General features: G+C 39.6%; 1 protein-coding gene across 4 annotated transcripts in view; it reads left to right on the forward strand.

Annotated features, from left to right (window-relative positions):
• Nucleotides 1-22,616, forward strand: part of C7H12orf50 (chromosome 7 C12orf50 homolog) — a 46,249-nt gene that overhangs the window by 1,249 nt on the left and 22,384 nt on the right. For 3 of the 4 annotated variants that reach the window (XM_054718812.1, XM_028148650.2, XM_028148651.2), the window contains exons 2-4: nucleotides 1,008-1,238; nucleotides 4,427-4,546; nucleotides 5,387-5,507. In XM_054718812.1, the coding sequence (XP_054574787.1) occupies nucleotides 4,535-4,546; nucleotides 5,387-5,507 (133 nt within the window). In that variant the 5' untranslated portion in view covers nucleotides 1,008-1,238; nucleotides 4,427-4,534. Of the gene's footprint in view, nucleotides 1-266; nucleotides 353-1,007; nucleotides 1,239-4,426; nucleotides 4,547-5,386; nucleotides 5,508-22,616 lie in introns of those variants that run through there. The other variant, XM_054718813.1, reaches the window with a different exon arrangement.

The following is a 22,616-nucleotide window of genomic DNA, read 5'->3' on the forward strand; positions in this document are numbered from 1 at the left end:
AGATGAGAATGACTTTAATAATAGGAAAATCAATAAGGAAAAGAAAAAGAAAGAAAGAAAGAAAGAAAGAAAGAAAGAAAGAAAGAAAGAAAGAAAGGAAAGAAAGAAAGAAAGAAAGAAAGAAAGAAAGAAAGAAAGAAAGAAAGAAAGAAAAGAAAGAAAGAAAGAAAGAAAGAAAGAAAGAAAGAAAAGTTAAAAAGATAGAGATTAGAGTTCCAAGCATTTTAAAGACTACCAAAATGTATGGATCTATTTGCTGTTCTTTGCAATGACAAAAAAAAAAAAATTAAATTCACATTTTGGTTTTTGCTGTGTTTAATGGAATATAGTTGTTCACAACAAACTTCAAGAGGTAAAAACATTATTTTAGCTTTTCCCAGGTGTACTGTAAAACATATTTTTCACAATGGCTTTAATCAGGGCATTACATGTAATCATGCAATAATGGTGTTTGGTAACAGTATTTGCAAATAGTCCAATGCAGCTAAAACTTGATAAGTGGAGAAGGAGTTTATCTGGAGGTAAACACCACTTAAATATATTTATTACGGGGGGTTTTCCCCAGTAAATTATATGCCTAAAATGGTTACTTTATTATAGCATTAGTAGGGCAAAATAAAAGGCAAGATATTAGATTTTTCCTTAAATCTTTGCTAATATATTTAAGGGTTCAGCCAAATATTTATTCTCTACTTCATAACTTACTTTGAATACTGCCCAGTTCTTTTTATTATATTCTCATTTAAAGTTATAGGCAAACAATTATCTTCTAAATATTAGTTTCTTATTTTATTTCCTAGATTTTCACTCCAAAGTATTATATTCAACAAGTTTGTACTCAGTTAATCTGTTTTACTTAGCCCACAATGGGAATCCATATGTTGATCTTTTAAGTTTCCAAATGAGTGCATTTCAATTTAAAAGTACATTTTAATCTAGTGTAATCTGTCATTTCTATGGCATCTTCTAAGTCACCTACTATGAATATTTTTGTTAATTTCTGCTAGGTTCTAATACTTTTAGTAAAGATAATAAGATGAAGAAACACTCAACTGCTGATTGAAATGTCTCATTCTACAATCAAAGTATATCACTTGGCTTTCAACACAGTCTCAAAATTTGCAAGTGCTCTGGATCCTTTCTACTTTAGGAAGAAGCTCTTTCTCCTTTTATGATGGATGAGTAATGAATGGAATATAGCTACTACAAGATGAATAAGTAATCCAATTTATTTTCAGGTACCTATTAAAATATTGCAATCTGAATGATTTTTTTTTCAAAATCAGTCAATAGTAGTGAGTATATATTTTAATAATTTATTATCTTAAAATATAGATAATATATTTACCTATTTAAAAGTTTAGTTTTGTTTTCAAACCATATGTAGAAAAATAGCCATTTACTTTGAAATACTTAATACTTTTGAGTTATACAATTATGAGCTAGTTTATGTTCGTATTCAATCAGAACATTGAAAGAAAATATACTATTTTATTTTTACTAGCTGTTTTTGGTTACTATACTAGAATTGAGTAAGAGAAATACTGCACAGTATTCACTAAGGCAAACTAACCTACAGTTATAGGTGAGGTCATTTATGATGAGCAAACAATGGATTTGATAACAGTAAGGAAAATTCTGGAAGTTTGAGTTTGTGTGCTTACTAGCAACCACTTTCAACATTTCTGCAAAGCTAGAGAAGGTATCTTCTAATTTAAATTTCTTTAAGAAGTATCTATTATGTAATATACTGTCAACAGGAGGTCAGTTTTAAAGGAATAATACTGATAGCCTGAAAGACTCTGGAAAAGAAATTATTTTTCCCCTTACACACTGATAGTTCTTATAATTGTATTTCTGCAATTTTTATATTAAAAAACATTGGATTAGCAGCAAGAAAGTTGCAAATGGCAGAAGTTGGGAATGACTGCTATTTCTTTTTTAATTCCACATGCATAAAGGTAAATATACAATTTATAGTACTTCACATGTTAAAGATTTCTAGAATGAAGGAAGATATGGCAATAATTTGTATTGCTGAACCAAAATTTACTATTTTTATGTAAAATATTTTATGTATTTAAAATCTGAAGTAAAAGATTATCATGTATTATTGATATATTGAATTTCTCTGTGGAAATCATTTAAAATATTTGTGATAATTTAAAAATATTTGTTTGAAACTACCCTTATGTATGCCAGTTACATGCCAATGGCTCTTTTCATCTTGATGTGGCACTTTGCCTATATTATGGTTCTTTGGGATATCAAATTTCTAATATGGAAACATAATATGACACATCATACTGTTTTGGTTAGTGTGGTTTCAGTCATATAAATTCAAATAAATTCAGGTCATTATCAAATTTAGTTTAATCAAATTGATTCCTTATTTGAAATTCATTAACCCAAGTAATGAATTTTCCCCTGTCAAGAGTCTAAGTAACAACAAACATTTATATCATGGAAAAAGGAAAAGAAGTAATATAAACAAATTAGCCAGATATTAATTAGGTTTATAAAGTTAATTGGGAAACATAGTTAAGAGATTAGGATTAATGGATTGCAATGAAACCAAATAAATGTAGAAACTAAGTGTTTGGAGTTTTATGTTCATGCCAGAATGAACCCAGTGAAAGGCATGATGTATCTAGTTTAAGGTGTTTCATCTCTGCTAGGAAACCTGAATATAATCAACCTCTTTGTCAGAATTAGATTCACTTCTAGTGCCTGTTACCTTATGGTTAAAAATCTATAATAATAAAAGGGTAATACGCTAATTAGACCGGACGTCTTCCAGATGTCCTTCCTGACGAAGCCAGGGCTGGAGGGAAGCCAGCCCAGGTCCTGGGTGCCTGCAGGTGGCCCGTGGGAAGGCGCCCCAGATCTCGGGTGCCTGCTGGCCACCAGAGGAGAAAAGCCCGGGTCCCGGGTGCCGGAGAAGCCGGTGCCAGCAGCCGGGGGAAGGAAGGCCTACTCTTGCACGAATTTTCATGCATCAGGCCTCTAGTAATAATATAATTTATGTTCTATATGGGCAGAGAGTTTTGTCTGTTTCACAGTATGTCTCCAAGTACTTAGCACAGTGATTGATGTGGTAGTAAGTTCTCAATCAATCAATACAATGATAGCAACCACAGTACTGTATCTCACATAACCTTTAAAACAATCTGTGAGGAGGTCATATTATCCTTTTCACATATGAGGAAATGGAAGCACAAAGATGAATAATGTATTGACTGTGATTATCAACAAGTAGTGAAGCCAAGAGTTCAAATACTGACTTATCTAGACTCTTTGTACAGTATTGTACTATGAGATCCACTATTTGTACAGTATTGTACTTATCCACTTTTAAAAGTGTAGGAGCCCAGCGCTGATTCCAACACTGTGACTCAGTGGTTGAGCATCTACCTATGAAACAGGAGGTCACAGTTCAATTTCCTGTCAGGACACATGCCTGGGTTGTGAACTTGATCCCCAGTAGGGGTTGTGCAGGAGGCAGGCAATAAATGATTCACTTTCATCATTGATGTTTCTATCTCTCTCTCCCTCTCCCTTCCTCTCTGAAATAAAATATATATATATAGTGTTTTTAAAAAGGAAGTAGAGAGTGAAAACCAGAGTAAAAGGGTGGTAAAAGATAAAAAACAATCATGAAACATGTGTCAAAAGAGAAAAGAACTTAATGGAATACTTTTATTCTATGTTATTTATCTCTCTGCCTAAAAAAAAATTCCGTACAGTTTTTTTCACTACAGATCTATGTATAAAAGACAAAGAATAAAAAAAGGTATAATAGCCCATTGAAATAATCCACATCTGCTTTTATTGGTATAAAAAAAGTATTGGTATGTACATGTATTGGCACAATTGTTTTATCTGTGTAAAACAAGGGCATAAAGCATATTTAATGTACCATAATGTGATAATTACTTAAAATTCCATAACAATTTAAAGTATAAGTTCCATTCACTTTCCTTATATAAACACACTTAACAGTGTCTTTGTAGACTGAGCGAGAAAACATTATATAATAAAAAGGTTGAGTAATAGAGGTCATCTCCATAAGTAGAATATGGCTGGAGAGTCTATAAAAACACACTCTGGCTTTCTTCATTAGACTGTGATCAAAAGTATCACTGGTCTCATATTTATTCTGAGTGAGCCATATGGATTAAATGATAATAAAAAATAGCATTTTCATCACCGACTTGTGACATGATGTGTTATTTAATTGATTATATTTTCAATCTCACTAAAAAATAGACTACTTGGTCAAATTTTAAATTTATGGCCTTATACTAGTAGTATTTTTAAATTATAATTTGATCTCATATTTTCTTTCATTAATTAGCAGCCTACTGTTGTTGAACACTAACATTAATATATTGAGTTTTCTACACTGTTTACTTTTTTCTTCCAGGGTTCCCAGTGCCGGTTCCGACACTGTGAAAAGGCCCTTGGCAGTGACACTGTGTGCTCATTATGGAGAGAGGGAAAATGTCTAAGTCCACTTTGCAGATTTAGACACATGGAAATGCAGGTAGAATTACTCAGCATCATTGTTTGTTAAAAAGATTTCCCTTCAATAATATTTTTACTTTTATAAAACAATAGGGAATACATATTTTTTCCCACTACTGAATTTTAGGCATTTTGCACTTTGCTCAATTGAAAAATCATAGAAAAGTGGAGGAGTATGTTTTAGGAATATCCATTGCATCTTTTATTTTTTTAAATACACTGAGTGGCCAGATTATTATGATCTCTGAAAGCATAATAATCTGGCCACTCAGTAAATATATATTAGAGGCCTGGTGCACGAATTCGTGCATGGGTGAGGTCCAGCCAGACTGGCCAGGGGCAGGGGACATGGGCGGTTGGCTGGCCTGCCTGCTGGTCGAACTCCTGGTCAAGGGGACAATTTGCATATTAGCCTTTTATTATATAGGATATACACTGAGTGGCCAGATTATTATGCATTCAGAGATTATAATAATCTGGCCACTCAGTGTATATTTTTATTGATTTCAGAGAGGAAGGGAAAGGGAGAGAGATAGAACATCAATGTTGAGAGAGAATCATTGTATGGCTGCCTCCTGCACGCCCCACACTGGGGACTGAGCCCACACCCAGGGCAAGTGCCCTGACCAAGAATTGAACCATGACCTCCCGGTTCATAGGTCCACACTCAACCACTGAGCCATGCCAGTTGGGCTCCATTGCATCTTTTAAAGAACAGAGCTTAAAAACACTGAAAGCCAGGAAACACACCCAGTATCCTATATCAGTAATTGCAATAGTTTTTCTCGTATTGTATTGTAGCTCATGGTATTTTTTATGACATCTGATCATTATATTTCTCCCACCTTTTTTTGTTCAGCAAAACTGCAGTATTTCATGCTTCTGGGAAACTCAACCTCTTGGCTGTGTGAAGATCAGTTGTATCTTTTATCACAGCAAACCTCGAAATATCAATGGATTATTTTTGCCACCAAGTAGCAGTGAGTATATGTTTTGAATAACATAAGCATATCATACTATAACCTGGTTTTGGAGTAGCAGCAGATAATAACACATTAAGTAAAGTATGATGAGTAATGTGGTTTAATCGCCAATGGATGATTTGGGAGGATTCTAGCAAGAATCATGAGATGAAGTTAGAATGAGTCATCGAGTAGCTAACAAGATAAACGAAGTGAACAAAGAGCAAGTTAAACTTTCTGTGACTGTGTATCTGAAGTGGATTTTATTCATTTGAAAAGTGAGATGACTACTGACCTCACTAGACAGAAGGAAACTGTGTCTCTGCAAGCATCACACCACTGGAGCCAAGATCAGAGGTCATAACCTCCACACTGTCTCTTTGAATGTGTAGAGACCTCTTATAGGAAGGGAGAGCAAGGGCTTGCTCTGTTTTGCACACTTCTGCTTCCAGAAGAGCAGCTTGGTTCTTCCTAAGACTTTAGCGGTAGAGAAAATGTGACCCCACAGCTGCAAAACCTGTAGCACAATTTAATCCAACCAGATGTTACTGAGGTTCTATTATGTGGTGAACCTCACTCTACTTTCAGGGGGTGGGGAAGATTCAGAAGACACCAGGCCCTAAAACAGTGAATGGCAAGAACTTTGCTTAAGACATTGGCGGTGTCTGGTTTCCCTGATGTTGCATTGCTCTCCTGCTGTGACCATGACATTCTCCTGATGGAATAGTTCTAGTAATAAGCTTACAGGGTATCAGTCCTTGCGATGTGAAAACTTGGCTTCAGATAATCCTTGGCGAATGGATAACTAGAAATTAAGTCTCCCTATTCTAGTCTTCTGGAAAATTCTCATAATTTTCATCACACTTGTAATAGCTTGATCAGTGTTTCTCTTACTAAACTGTAAACATTACAAGGATGGGGATCATAACTAGTTCCCTTACCAATGTTTTGCACAGTATCTAGAGCACAGATGCTCAGTAAAACTGGATGTATAGATAGATAGACGGATGGGGGATGGATGGATGACTGCTGAAAGGTAATCTACTGGGATGGAAGTTTTGCATCTACAAAGTGATTGGCCCCATTGATTTACACATGGTATGATTTTATTTTATGGGGAACATTATACTGAATTCTTTATATTTAGTTAATAATTTGCTTCTGAATGGTCTATGGGTAATATTACTATCTTTCAAACCAACTCTTCAGGATAGAGGGAAACCTGTTTGGGCAAAGAAAGGGTAGAATGCCTGGCCGGTGTGCCCAGTGGTTAGAGCGTTGGTCCATGCACCAAAGGGTCTCGGGTTTGATTCCCTGCTAAGGGCATGTACCTGGGTTGTGGGTTGACTACCTGCCCTTGTTGAGGAGCATGTGTGAGGCAACCAATCGATGTGTCTTTTTCACATCAATGTTTCTCTGTCTCTCTCTCTCTCTCTGCCTCTCTCAGCTAGGTGGAGAGATACATAAGGCAAGGTGTGAAAAGCAAAGGAAATATCCTCAGGTGAGGGTTAACCAAAAGAAAAAAAAAAGTAGAATGTGCAACTGACAATTATTTGGGAACCACTCTCAGACATTCCCTGGGCTAAGTTTTGTAGGGATACATTTTATTATTCTGATCTACTAGACATAAAATCTGGGGGTCAAGTGTAACTTCTAGAAGTCTCAATTTCATCAACGGGTGTCAAAGTTGAGCCTGATTCTTGGAGTAAGATTTTCCCACTTTTAATGGAGTCACAACTACATTCATGCACTGAGAGCAAACCCTCCCCTCCGCATTCCACCTCCATTGTGAAAGGGAATAAGCTGGGTTCCTGGGCTGCGAATACCCTGCTTCCTCAGCCTCCTTTCCCTCTATCTAGAGGAGATGAGAGAGAGCCCCTTGAACATAGCCTTATCATGTCCACTTATCTGTTTGAATTCACCAGGACTAATTTTATTCTGTCCTTTACCCTCTTTATGTCAGTTTGTCTAGGAAAAAAAAACACAAAAAAACACTTCTGTGTTTTTCCTTCACTCTTACACTACTGGCATACTCACAACACTTCTAACACCAAACAAGTGTGTTTCCCCCCCCTACACCAAACAATTCTCTGTGACATCAGCTGAGTATCCTACAATTCAATTTTATTTTGACAACTAGAGGCCCAGTGCATGAAATTTGTGCACTGGGGAGAGGGGTGTCCCTCAGCCCAACCTGCACCCTCTCCAATCTGGGATCCCTCTCACAATCCGGGACTGCTAGCTCCCAACCACTCACCTGCCTGCCAGCATGATCACCCCCTAACCACTCCCCTGCCAACCTGATCGACGCCAAACTGCTCCCCTGCCAGCCCGATCACCCCCAACTGCCCTCCCCTGCAGGCCTGGTCCCCCCCCCCAATTGCCCTTCCCTGTCAGCCTGGTTGCCCCTAACTGCCCTCCCCTGCTGGCCTGCTTGCCCCTAACTACCGTCCCCTGCTTTCCTGATTGCCCACAACTACCCTCACCTGCCAGCCATCTTGTGGCAGCCATCTTTGACCACATGGGGGTGGCCATCTTGTGCGAGGGTATGAGGTCAATTTGCATATTACCTCTTTCTTATATAAGATAATCAAAATTAGCAAAGACCCAAAACACAGGTCTTAATTAGCTAACTTTATTTTAATTTTGTTTTTTTTTAACATATTTTTATTGATTTCAGAGAAAGGAAGAGGAAGAGAGAGATAGAAACATCAATGATGAGAGAAAATCATTGATCGGCTGCCTCCTGCATGTCCCCTACTGAGGATCAAGCCAGCCACTGGGGCATGTGCCCTGACTGGGAATCAAATTGTGATCTCCTGGTTCATAGGTCAATGTTCAACCACTGACCCACACTGGCCCAGAGAGAGTACCCAAACTTTAGATATCAATTGTAAGTAGTAGACCCCTAGGTTACCCACAACTAACTTGGCTACAACTTGGAGGTTCCCATGATTTCAGTCCTTGAATTGAATCACTTGCTAGAATTGCTCACAGAACTCAGAAACTCCTACTTACATTATCAGTTTATTATATAATAGAGGATTTAAAGGATACAGATAAACAGCTAGGTGGAGAGATACACAAGGCAAGGTCTGAAAAGGTGGGAGCACAGGAACTTCTGTTCCTGTGGGGTTGGGTTATGCCACTTTCCTGGTACGTGGACATGTTCACCAACCTCAAAGCTCTCTGAATTCTGTACTTTTGGGATTTCTTAAGGAGGCTTAAATGACTCTACTTGATCTAGTGCTCTGATACCTCTCTGAATTTATCTCCCACAACTCTTCTACTTGCTCACTCTGCTCCAACCACACTAGTTTCCTTGCTTTTTTCCTAGAGCATGTTAGCATGCTCCTGCTTTAGGATCTTTGCATGAAATCCTCTTCTATCAATATCTTTATGGTCAATTCCTTTACCTCTTCAAAGCCTTAGTCAAATATAACCTTTTAATAGGTGTATTCTGAACCCTTTTTGAAATGTAATCAGCCTTTCTACTTCCTCCCTATAGATTTCCAATCTTCCTGGCCTTGCTGTACTTTATTTTTGCCATATTCCTTATAATTTTTTTCAGATCCAATATAATATACTTGTTTCCTACATCTAATGTTTGTTGTCTGACTCCTCCCTTTAGAATGAATGTTCCATAAGAGCCGATATCTTCCTTTGGTTTGCTGATAAATCCCAAGCACCTACTATAGGAACTTCGAATTACCTATCACATAGTGGCCAATTCTACCCTAGACAGTTCTGAACAGTATGTACAGGGGTGGGCAAAAGTAGTTTTACAGTTGTGGGTTTGCAAAACATAGCGTTTATTCTTGTATTATTATTTATTAATTGTTGTATTATTTATTTGTATTACAACTGTAAAACTACTGTTGCCCATCTCTGTATTTGTGTTAAGAGCCCAGCTATTTTCCCTCTGTTGCAACACATTTCTGTGCTCTAGGAAAGCATGTTCAATTCCTAGGCTGTAGGAAAACTACCAAGCCAGTTGAATTATGTATTGAATGACCATATCATCAGGTCATTTTGGAAATATTACAATACCTCAAAAATTATAGTTTGATCTTTTGTAGACCTAATATTTCCTACAATATTTCCAGGAGCACCTATTCACCAAGGTCCATGTTAACCAAAACTGGGACCATAAAACTGACCTCAAAGATTACTTTACAAAACTGTACATTTATTGAAATCTACCTTTTTATGTTTTAGTAAGTGCATGTGATTGATAAATTTAGGGTGGGATTATAACAACAATAATAAAGCATCGATTCACATTGCATAGCTCAATTTATGTGTAATTTTGTCAGTCAGGTTAAAATAGTATAAAATTTAGACATTTAAATGTGCAACTTGTGATAATTTCTAAGGCCTCTGGTCGATGAATTAAGACTCATCATGTGGTCCAGATTAAGTGGGTGAGTTGGAGCCCCAGCAATGCTATCTAAGTCACCAGCTGTGCTCTTGCAGAAGGAGGTGTTTGCCAAAAGCAATTTTTCATTAGTTGATTTGCTGTTGTTTGCTGTCTTTAAGCTCTGACTGCAATTATCAAGAGTTCTGCATTTTTTTGTCTAAAAGTATAAAACTGCCTGTCAGTCCTTTTGCAATTTAAACTTTAACCTGCTAGCAAATTAAAAAAGTTTTTGGACGCTTTTGAAAGAGATTTCATTTAAATGTGGTAAACCAGACATTTTAAGAAGAGGCCAAATCCCTCTGGTTATCATCTACAAGTTTAGAAGCATATAGCAGCTAAATCAAATGATGGTGCTAAGATAACATAAATCAGCTGATATTTGCTATAATTATGTGAAGTAGGTAGGTATTTCTGAATACATTTTATATTTTCTTTGCAAGCATGTTAGGTACTTTTTTTCTCTGCCATGACATATGTTAGAGGTTAGTGTACTCAGAATAACTGTTCCTCTTAATGAACTCTCCAAATTTTGCTAGGGGACAGTTTGTTCAAAACACAGTAGCTGACACATTAGAGCAATTATTCATCTCCTTGGTTAATTGCCATGTTATTCTATCATGAACAATTGAATGGGCTATTTGATTCTCATTTATTCTAAGTCAGTGTCTTAGAGAGATGCCTTGGCCAACTATATGGCCACTTTATTTTATTTTTTTATACTTTTATTGATTTTAGAGAGGAAGGGAGGGAGAAAGATAGAAACATCAATGATAAGAGAGAATCATTGATCGGCTGCCTCCTGCATGCCCCACACTTGAGATGAGCACACAACCCAGGCATGTGCTCTGACTGGGAATTGAACCATGATCTCCTGGTTCATAGGTCAATGCTCAACCACTGAACCACGCCAGCTGGGCTATGTGGCCACTTTAATGAACTTTGGATCAGCTCATTTTAGAAGCTCTTACTTAAATGAATATGTGTACATCACCTTTTTATTCTAAGTCTTGAAAAACTATCTACACTAATAAAAGAGAAACATACAAATTGACTGTACCTCCACTACACCCACCAGCCATGCCCACCAGCCAATCAGGAGCGAGTATGCAAATTAACCCAACTAAGATGGAGGCGGCCACGGAGCTGGAGCAAGCAGGAGGCTTGGGTTGCCCCCGGTGATGGAGGAAGCCAAGCTTCCCACCTGCCTTGGCTGGCCCTGGCCTCCGCTCAAGGCTACAAAGTTTCAATTATAGAAGATAAATAAATCCTAGATACTTGATTCCAGCCAGCCCTGGCCTCCGCTCAAGGAGGCGCTGAAAACCAAAAAAGAAAAAAAGGAGGGGCTGGGAGCCTGGATCGATGGGGGGTGTGGCCAGCCTGAAAACAGCCCTGCTCTTCACCCAGGCTGGCCAGGCACCCCAGTGGGGACCCCCACCCTGAAAGGTGTGTGGCCAGCTTGAAAACAGCCCTCAGCCCCTCACCCAGGCTGGCCACATCCCCCTATCGGGGACCCTCACCCCATGGGGGCATGGCCGGCCTGCAAACCACCACAGTCCCCATGCCCAGGCTGCCCCACGCCCCAGGGGAACCCCCACCCTGATCTGGGACACCTTTCAGGGCAAACCAGCTGGCCCCCACCCGTGCACCAGGCCTCTATCTATACTAATAAAAGGGTAATATACTAATTAGACTGGGAGACCTTCCAGGAGACCTTCTGGATGTTCTTCTGGATAAAGCCATGGTGGTGGGGCCGAGGTAGAGGCGGTTAGAGGCCAAGAGGGGCGGGCAGTTGTGGATGATCAGGCCAGGGTAGGATAGCAGTTGTGAGTGATCAGGGGTGGGGCCATTGGGGGTAAGCAGACCAGCAGGGGGGCCAGTTGGGGGTGAGCAGGACGTCAGTGGGGGTCAGTTGGAGGTGATCAGGACAGCAGGGGGGGGAGCAGTTTGGAGAGAGCAGGCCAGCAGGGGGGCAGTTGGAGGTGAGCAGGCCAGTGGGGAGGAAAGGTGGGGGTGAGCAGGCCAGCAGGGGGGGCAGTTGAGGGTGAGCAGGCTGGCACAGGGGGCAGTTGTGGGTGAGCAAGCTGGCAGCAGGGGGCAGTTGGGGGCGAGCAGGCAGGCAGGTGAGCAGTTAAGAGCCAGCAGTCCCAGATTGCGAGAGGGATGTCCGACTGCCAGTTTAGGCCCGATCCCTATAAACCGGCAGTGGGACATCCTTCGAGGGGTCCCAATTTGGAGAGGGTGCAGGCCTGGCTGAGGGACACCCCCCCCCCCCCCTTGCATGATTTTTGTGCACCGGGCCACTAGTTGTCTAATAAATGGCTCTTAAATAGTTCAAGAAACACTTTGACTTGAATATATGCATCAGTAAAAGACTAATTTTGAGTTTAAGACAGTAACAATTAATTGTTAATGGTCATAAGAGAGGAGATTTGTTCAACTCAGTTCTTTTCTCTTTGGGGGAAGGTGAAGAAGGGTTGCATAAATGCCATAACCCATACAATGTTGACCCTTGAAACAATTTGTGTTTGAATGGGCTATTCTTCATCCTGACTGAACACTGTTTCTTCTCATTCATGATCCAAAGTGCTGCTGAAAGTACAATAAAATAAAGGCAGTTTCATTTTTAGTTTTTGAGGAAACTCCATACTGTCTTCCACAGTGGCTGCACCAGTCTGCATTCCCACCAGCAGTGCACGAGGGTTCCTTTTTCTCCGAGTCCTTGCCAGCACTTGTTGTTTGTTGATTTGTTGATGATAGCCATTCTGACAGGTGTGAGGTGATACCTTATTTTAGTTTTAATTTGCATCTCTGATGATTAGTGATATTGAGCATTTTTTCATATGTCTATTGGTCATATGTATGTCTTCTTTGGAGAAGTATCTGTTCTGACCCTTTGCCCCTTTTTTAATTGGATTATTTGTCTTCCTGATGTTGAGTTGTAATAAGTTTTTTGTATATTTTGGAAATTAACCCTTTGTCATATGTATCATTGGTGAATATGTTCTCCCATACAGTGGGCTCCCTTTAAATTTTGTTGATGGTTTCTTTTGCTGTGCAAAAGTTTTTTATTTTGATGTAGTCCCATTTGTTTATTTTCTTCTTAGTTTCCTTTGCTCTAGGAGATGTATCTGTAAACGTATTGCTATGAGAGGTGTCTGAGATTTTGCCGCCTATAGTTTCTTCTAGGCTTTTTATGGTTTCACAACTTACATTTAAGTCTTTTATTCATTTTGAGTTTATTCTTGTGTATGGTGTAAGTTGGTGGTCAAGTTTCATCATTTTTTTTCATGTACCTGTCCAAATTTCCCAACACCATTTATTGAAGAGACTGCCTTTACTCCATTATATGTTCTTGCCTCCTTTGTCAAATATTAATTGAACATATGGCATATGTTGATTTCTGGAGTCTCTGTTCTGGTCCATTGATCTATATGACTGCTCTTGTGCCAGTACCAGGCTATGTTGATTAAAATGGCTTTGTAGTATAGTTTGATACCCATATTGTGATTCCTCTAACTTTTTTTTTTTCTTTCTCAAGATTCCTAAAGCCATTTGGGGGCTTTTTTTGTTACACATAAAATTTTGGAGTTTTTGTTCTAGCTCTGTGAAATATGCCATTGGTATTTTAACAGGGATTGCATTGAGTCTATTCATTGAATCTATTGCATTGCTGTGGTTAATAAAGACATTTTAATGATGATGTTAATTCTTCCTATCCATGAGTACGGTATATGCTCTTCCTTGTTTTTATCTTCCTCTATTTCTTATTTTAATATCCTAAAGTTTTCTGAGTACAGGTCTTTTACCTTATTGGTGAAGTTTATTCCTAGTTATCTTATTTTTGTAGTTGTTGCAATGATAAATGAGATTGTTTGATTGAGTAATCCCACTTCTGGGAATATATCCTAAGAATCCTGAAACACCTATCAGAATATATGCACCTCTATGTGCATAGCAGTGTTATTTACAATAGATAAGATCTGGAATCAGTCCAAGTGCCCATCAGTAGATGAGTGGATAAAAAAGTGGTGGTAAATTTATACAATGGAATACTATGCAGCGGGGGAAAAAGAACAATCTCTTACCCTTTGTGACAGTATGGATGGTCTTGGAGATTATTATGCAACCGAAATAAGCCAGTCAGAGGAAGACAAATATCACATGATCTCAATTATATGTGGAATCTAATGAACATGATGAATGGAGGAGCAAAATAGATCCAGAGACAAGGATGTGTGGAACAGGCTGACAGATCTCAGAGGGAAGAGGGATATGGGGGACTGGAAGAGATTAACCAAAGAACATATATGCATATATGCATAGCCCATGAACATAGTCAATAGTATGATGAAGGCCTGGGGTGGAGCGAGGGTTGAGTGGAGGGGACAAATGAGGAAGTTGGGGGGCATCTGTAATACTTTCAATAATAATAATAATAATAATAATAATAATAATAATAATAAAATAAAGGCAGCTACTCAAATATTAGTTCTCTAGTCCTACCATTTGTTAGTTGCATCTGAGACCTCCACAGACTTGCTTTTTGGAACAGTGTCAATTGAAATTTTAATTATGATTTAAAAAACACACAAAGTAGCATTATCAGAAATGGGAAAATCTCATATTTAGTGTTTTCAAATACTGTCCTATATTAAATATTTTCTATGTGGCAGCACTGTTGTGGGCACTTTGCATGCCTAATTTTATTTACTCATCACAAAACCCTGCAAAATAGTTAGTATTCCCATTATAAATGGGTAAACTGAGACCTAAAGAAGCTAAATATCTCAGGCAGAATAACACATTTTATAAGTGGCAGTACCTCAATTCAAATACATTTCTGTCTGACTCTAAAACTGTCTCACAAAACAAAACAAACAAATGATGCAAAGATCATTGGTATTTAAGGTCTCATGGAAAAGTTACCACAAATCAACAAAGGTATAAAAATATGTATCAAAACTGTTAGCACATCACTATTTTAACCATTATGGAGGGGTAAACTTTACTGTGTGAGAAAAAAATTTTTTTTGCATTATTTGATTAACAAGTAATTCACCTGAATTATCTATTTCGTGTTTCTAACTGGATAGTTTCTGGTCATTAAATGTGTTGTCTTGTTCATCCTATAACATTCTTATTCTGACAAATATTTTAATACACTGAATGGAAAGGTATAATGATCAGTGGTCTTTATTTTTGATGATCTATCTCCTAAAACATTTTTGATTAACTAAACTATTTCATCATAAATTTGAATAGTTGCAAAGGATGTACTTTCCAACATTTTGTCAATACTAAAATTTGAAAATAAAATTTTTATTACTTTTTAAAATACATCCAATAACCTATGAATTACCATAATGATTTGATGCCCGTCATCTATTTAAAAAATATAAGAAAAACAATCTCAAATTCAAACAGGTTCTAAAATTTACCTGGAAATTCAAAAAACCAAGAATAGTCAAGACTTGCTGGAAGAAACCAAAATTATAGGACTTGTTCAACCAGATACCAAGGTCTCTAAAATGATAAAGATTATGACAGTGTAGTGTTAGCTGAGTCAAACAAATTAACAAATGGAACAGAATGAAAATCTGGAACCATCCTTGCAGAGATGGACACTTGATTTGTAACAGGTAGCATGACTGAGCACGGAGGAAAGGATGGTCTTTTCAGTTAAGGAGGGAAAAATGAAATTCTCTCACACCATACATAAAAATCAATTCTAGGTAGATTATAGACCAACATGTAAAAGCTCAACCTTTAAAGGCTTCAGAAGGCAATCGGACACAAAAATATTGTCTATTCAAGAAAGGATGCATGAATTAGATCCATTAAAATAAAAATTTGTATTCATGAAAAGGGTGGAAAGATAAGCCACAGAATGGGAGAAGATATTGTAGTACATGCTGTTTATATGACCCCCCCCAAAAGACTTGGGCTCAATATTTGATGAAAAATCAAAAGGAAAGGCATAGAGCCCGAAGGAATATGTTTCTCTTTGTTGTCACTATTGACATTTTGTGCTGGATAATACTCTGCTGTGGGGGTGTCTAGCCCACGCCTCGTAGGATGTTTAGCAGCATCTTTGGCATCTACCCCTAGATGCCAACTCTTTGCAGCTGTGACAACCAAAAATACATCCAACCATTCCCAAGTGTTCCTTAGGGGAAACAGGTTAAAATTATCTCTGGTTGAGAACCACTGTGATAGAACAATGAGCAGAAAGCAGACAGACAGTTGAAAAACAGGAGATCCAATGTCAATCAACAAATGAAAATGTGATCATTTCTTAGTAATTACAGAAATTAAAATGAAAGCCACTGATATATCATGATGCACCCATTATTAGCAAAAAAATTTAAATCTGCCAACTGTGGATAAAGACAAAGAACATTGGGAATTCTTGTGCACTGTAGTTAGTTACATAGGTTGAAACAAGCAGTTTGGAAAACAATCTAAAATCATTTCACCAAGATAAAGTTATGTATAATTTAGGGGCAGCGTGCATCTCAGAGTTATAATGTTGACTAAATGAAGACAAAGAAGAAGATAGTTTGTTTCCATTTAAAAAAAAGCTCAAAACTAAGCAAAATTAAACTTTAATTTTTAATAGATGCATACCTACTAATTAAACTAGAAGGAAAATCACAAAGTGATTACGTATAATAGGTATGGAGAAGGAAAGTAGTATAAACTGGCCCTAGCTGGTATGGCTCAGTGGATAGAGTGTCGGCCTGCAGACTGAAGGGTTCTGGGTTTGATTTCAGTCAAGGACACATGCCCGGGTTGTGGGCTCGATCCCCAGTAGGGGGCGTGCAGGAGGCAGCCAAACAATGATTCTCTCTCATCATTGATGTTTCTATTTCTCTCTCCCTCTCCCTTCCTCTCTGAAATCAATAAAAATATATTTTAAAGAAGTAAGTGGTATAAATTGGAGAGGACACAGGCTATTTTTTGACTTAGGTGTTAGCTTTGTGATGTTTGTGTACTGTCCTGTATATGTGCTATATTTCACAATTTAAAAAAGGTAATAAATATTTTAATAAACAATTTTTAAAAATTAATGTTTTTTCATCTTCTAAAACTATTTCCACTTCCTTCCTTTACATATTTTTTTAATGATTTTTAGAGAGAGTGGAAAGAAGGGCAGGGGGAGAGAGAAACATGGATGTGAGAGAGACGTTAATTGGTTGTCTCCCTGCATGAGCCTGGACTGGGCCCAGGGATTGAATCCACAGCCCAGGTATAAGCCCTTGACCAGAAATCAAACCCGCAACCCTTTGGTGCATGGGCTAATGCTCCTAATCACTGAGCAACACTGGCCAGGGCAATTTATGAGTTTTAAATTGTATGCTGTTCTGAGTAACGTGATCAAATCTCACATGGTTCTGCTCAGTCCTGCCCTGACCATGAATCATTCCTTCACCTAGTGTATTCAAGGTGTATATACTACCCACCTATTAATCACTTAGTAGCCCTCTCAGTTATTAAATTCTTAGGGAAATGTAGTGCTTGTGCTCAAATAACTCTTGTTTTACTCACTCAATAAAATTGTAGCAAATTCAATTAAAGAACATTAAAAATGGATTGTAGTACATAGCCAAGTGTGACTTATCTCAGACATACAGATTGATCTAACTTCAAAAAGTCAGTCAATGTAATACACCAAATCAATAAAATAAAGGGGAAAAAACACATGTAATGATAATAGATGAAGAAAAAGCATTTGACAAAGCAAACATTCTCTTATGATAATAAAAACACTAAACAAGCTATGAATAGAAAGGGACTTGCTCAACCTGATAGCTGTGGATTTTTCATATATATCCTGTATTATACTTAACTAGAGCCCTGTGCACGAAATTCATGCACTGGGGGAGGGGGGTCCCTCAGACCAGCCTGCACCCTCTCCAATCTGGGACCCCTCTGGGACTGCTGGCTCCTAACCACTCACCTGCCTGGCTACTTGTTTGCCTCCTAACCACTCCCCTGCTAGCCTGATTGACACCTAATTGCTCCCCTGCTGGCCTGGTCACCCCCAACTGCCCTCCCCTGCTGGCCTGGTTTCCCCCAACTGCCTCCCCTGCCAGCCATCTTGTGACAATGTGGTGGCAGTCATCTTGTGATGTGAGGGTGTGAGGGTCAATTTGCATATTACCGCTTTATTATATAGGACTAGAGGCCCGGTGCACGAAATTTGTGCACGGAGGGGGTTGTCCCTCAGCCCAGCCTGTACCCTCTCCAATCTGGGACCCCTCAAGGGATGTCCGACTGCCCGTTTAGGCCCGATCCCATCGGGATCGGGCCTAAACGGGCAGTCGGACATCCCTCTCACAATCCAGGACTGCTGGCTCCCAACTGCTTGCCTGCCTGCCTTCTTGATTGCCCCTAACTGCTTCTGCCTGCCAGCCTGATCACCCCCTAACCACTCTGCTGCCAGCCTGTTTGCCCCCAACTTCCCTCCTCTGCCGGCCTGGTCACCCCTAACTGCCCTCTCCTGCAGGGTTGATCACCTCCAACTGCCCTCCCTTGCAGGCCTGGTCCTTCTCAACTGCCCTTCCTTGCAGGCTGGGTGCCTCCCAACTGCCCTCTCCTGCTGGCCATCTTGTGGTGGCCATCTTGTTTCCACATGGGGGCAGGATCTTTAACCACATGGGGGCAGCTATATTGTGTGTTGCAGTGATGGTCAATCTGCATAGTACTCTTTTATTAGATAGGATAGAGGCCTGGTACAGGGGTGGGGCCAGCTGGTTTGCCCTGAAGGGTGTCCTGGATCAGGTGGGGGTTCCCTTGGGGTGTTGGGCGGCCTGAGCGAGGGGCCTGTGGTGGTTTGCAGGCGGGCCACGCTCCCTGGCAACGCAAATGGAGGCCCTTGTATCTGGAATTTATTTTCCTTCTACAATTGAAACTTTGTAGCCTGGAGCAGAGCCAAGCCTGGGGCTCCCTCCGAGGCCAGTAGCCATTTGTGTTGGGGTTATAATTGAAACTTTGTTGCCTTAAGCAGGTGGACCCGGCCAGGGTGTGCGGAAAGCTTTGCTTCCCCTGTTGCCTGTGGCAACCCTGGCCTGCTCTCTCAAGCTCCATTCTGCCGCCATTTGTTTGAATTTGTTTACCTTCTATAATTGAAACTTTGTAGCTTGAGTGGAGGCTTAGGCCTGGCCAGGGCAGGCAGAAAGCTTGGCTTCCTCTGTTACCTAGGAAACCTTGCTCTCTGTGGCTGTAGCCATCTTGGTTTGGGTTAATTTGCATACTTGCTCTGATCAGATGGTGGGTGTGGCTTGTGGGCATGGCTTATGGGTGTGTCGGAGGTATGGTCAATTTGCATATTTCTCTATTATTAGATAGGATACTGATAGACTGAAAGCTTTTCCCCTAAGATCAGGAACAAGATAAGGATGCTCATGCTTGCCAGTTATATTCAATCCTGAAGAATTAGACAATTGACAATTAGACCAATTAAAGGCATCCATATTGAAAAGGAAGAAGTAAAACTATCTTTTATTTAGAAAATTCTAAAGATTTCAGGCTAAAAGATTAATATACAAGAATTATATTTCTACATACTATCAATAAATAAACGAAGATAAAAATGAAAAAAGTTCACTTACAATAAAAAGGAAGTATTTATGAATTATTTTAACAAAGAAGTGCAAAAATTATACTCAAAATTATAAAACATTGTTGAAAGAAATTAATGAAACAAAAAAATTAAATGCTAGCCATTGTTTATAAATAGGCTTTATTGTTAATATGGAAATACTGACTTGACATATAGACCTATAGATTAACTTGACCTACAGATTCAATGCCACCTTTATTAAAATCCCAACTTATTTACAGAAATTGATAAGCTGATTCTGAAATATATATGGAAATTTATGGGACCCAGAATAGTAAAAACAATATGGAAAATGAAGAATAACATTGTAAAACTCAAACTTGATTTCAAAATCTAGAAATTACTACAAAGCTACAGTAATCATGACCATTTGATTCTGGCATAAAAATAAATACGTAAATCAATGGGATAGAATTGGGAGACCAGAATTCAACTTTTGCATAAGTCAATTTATGGTCAATTGTTTTTTTTAACAAGGGTACATAGACCATATAGTAGGGGAAAGAAAATTATTTTCAAGAAATGGTGTTAAGAAAACTGGGTAGCCACACAAAAAAATTAATTTGAACTCCTTCCTTAGGTCCTACACAAAAATTAACTTAAAATAGAACAAAAATGTAAATGTAAGTGGGTGGGTGCAGGGTGGAGAGAGTCAATAGGAAAAAAGGGGCGATATATACTTTCAACAATAAGATAAATTAAAAAATAAATAAAATTTTAAAATTCTTATATGAAACTTTAGGTTATGCAAAGCCATATTAGACATGACACTAGAAGGAAAAGCATCCAAAGAAAACATGGATTGAATTTCATCAAAATTAGAAACTTTTGCGTTTCTAAGAACATAATCAAGAAAGTGAAAAGAAAGGGAGAAGATATTTTGCAAATCGTATATGTGATAAGGAACTTGTATTTAGAATACATAAAAAAACTCTTACAACTCAATGATATAAAGAAAATTCCATTACAAAACTGAGCAAATAATCTGAATAGACATTTCTCAAAGACATACAAATGGCCAATCATCTCATGAAAAGATGCTTATCATTATAACCATTAGATAAATGTAAATTAAATGCATAATGTGATACCAGTTCAGACCCACTGGATGGTTCAATCAAAAAGATAAAAAATGTTGAAAAGGATATGGAGAAATTGGAATCTTCATACATTGCAGGTAGGAATGTAAAATGGCGCAGTTGCTTTGGAAACCAGTCTGGCTCAAAAGGTTAAACAAGGTCATCATATATACCAGCTATTCCACTCCTAAGTATATACCCAAGATATGTGAAAACATATATCCTCACAAAAACTTGTACACAAATGTTCATATCAACATTACTTATAACAATCCAGAGGAAACAACCTGAATGCCCATTCTCTGATGAATGGATAAATTGTGGTATATTCATACAGTGGACTATTATTTGACTACTAGAGGCCCAGTACACGACATTGTGCACTGGAGGGGGTCCCTCAGCCCAGCCTGTGCCCTCTGGCAGTACGGGACCCCTCAGGGGATGTCCAACTGATGGCTTAGGCCCAGTTGAAATGGGCCTAAGCCAGCAGGCGGACATCCCCCTTGGGGTCCTTAGCGCTGCCATGGAGGTGGGAAAGGATCCTGCCACCGCCGCTATGCTTGGCAGCCATGAGCCTGGCTTCTGGCTGAGTGGTGATCCCCCTGTGGGAGTGCACTGACCACCAGGGGGCAGCTCCTGCATTGAGCATCTGCCCCCTGGTGGTCAGTGAGCATCATAACGACCAGTTGTTCTGCCGTTCGGTTGATTTGCATATTAGGGTTTTATTATATAGGATATAAAGAAAGTATTGTTATAGGTGACAGCATGGATACACATTGAACACAATAGTGTAAGTGGAATAAGTCATGTGCAAAAGACCAGAGGTAGTATGAGTCAGTTTACATGAAATATCCAATATAGGCAAATCCATAGAAACAAAGTATATTTGCTTGTGTAGAGCTGGGGACATTAGGAAGTCAGAAGGAGTAACTGTTAGTGGGTATAGGTTTCTTTTTTGGGGTGATCAACTGTCCTAAAATTGATCATGATGATGGTTGCATAACTTTGTGAATATACTAAAAACCATTCAATATTACACTTAAATGGCTGAATTGTAAGGTGTGTGAATTATATCTCAATAAAGTTTTTTAAAAGTGTGACTAACATTTATTGCTTTGAGTATTAAATGAAGCTTTTTTTTGCAACTAATGACAAGTCTTGGAAATATATATTGATAACTAGGGGCCCAGTGCATGAATTCATGCACCTTGAAAGGAACTGTGGGCCGAGAGGCTGCGGTGGGCACAGGAGCAAGTCTTGGCCCATCTTCCAGGCCCCCGCCTGGCCCCTCCCACTGTGGCCCCTGTCCCCTGTCTGCCAGCAGCCCTGCTCTTGCCACTGTTGCTTCCACGTGCTGACAGCACCGGCCCCACTCAAACCCGCTGATAGAGCAGAGCTATTGGGGCTGGCGCCAGCAGTGGATGCGAGTGGCAGCTGCTGCCCTGATTGCCTCTCGGGAGCAGGGGGAGGTGGAGAAGCCTCAGGGGTGATTGGGGTCAGCAGCTGCTGCTCACACCTGTTGACAGAACGGAGCAATCGGGAACAGTGCCAGGCTCTGGCAGCGGGTGTGAGCGACAGCTCTGGTGCCGGCTGCAGGTGTGAGCGGGGCTGTTGCTACCAGCGAGTGTGAGAGGCGGCTGCCAGCCCCAATCGCCCCTCAGGAGCAGGGGGAGGTGGAGAAGCCCTGAAGGGTGACTGGGGCTGGCAAACCACCACTTCCCCCCCCCCCCTGATGGCGCTGAGCGATTGGGGCCAGCGCCAGGCACCAGCAGTAGGTGCGAGCAGCGGCTCTGGCACTGGCAGCAGGTGTGAGTGCCGGGCAGGACCACGACACGTGGGAGCAAAGAATTTTCAGTAATCACCAGAGGCTCGCCCCGATGATAGCAACCAGCGCCCCACCTTGGTCTGGTGCCCCCACTCACCTGCTCCACCATCCCGCTGCAGCTGACTCTTGCTACATTCTGCGTGCACACCCTGGTGGTCAGCGCATGTCATAGTGACCG

The sequence above is a fragment of the Eptesicus fuscus genome, chromosome 7, assembly GCF_027574615.1.
Source record: "Eptesicus fuscus isolate TK198812 chromosome 7, DD_ASM_mEF_20220401, whole genome shotgun sequence".
NCBI classification, from domain to species: domain Eukaryota; kingdom Metazoa; phylum Chordata; class Mammalia; order Chiroptera; family Vespertilionidae; genus Eptesicus; species Eptesicus fuscus.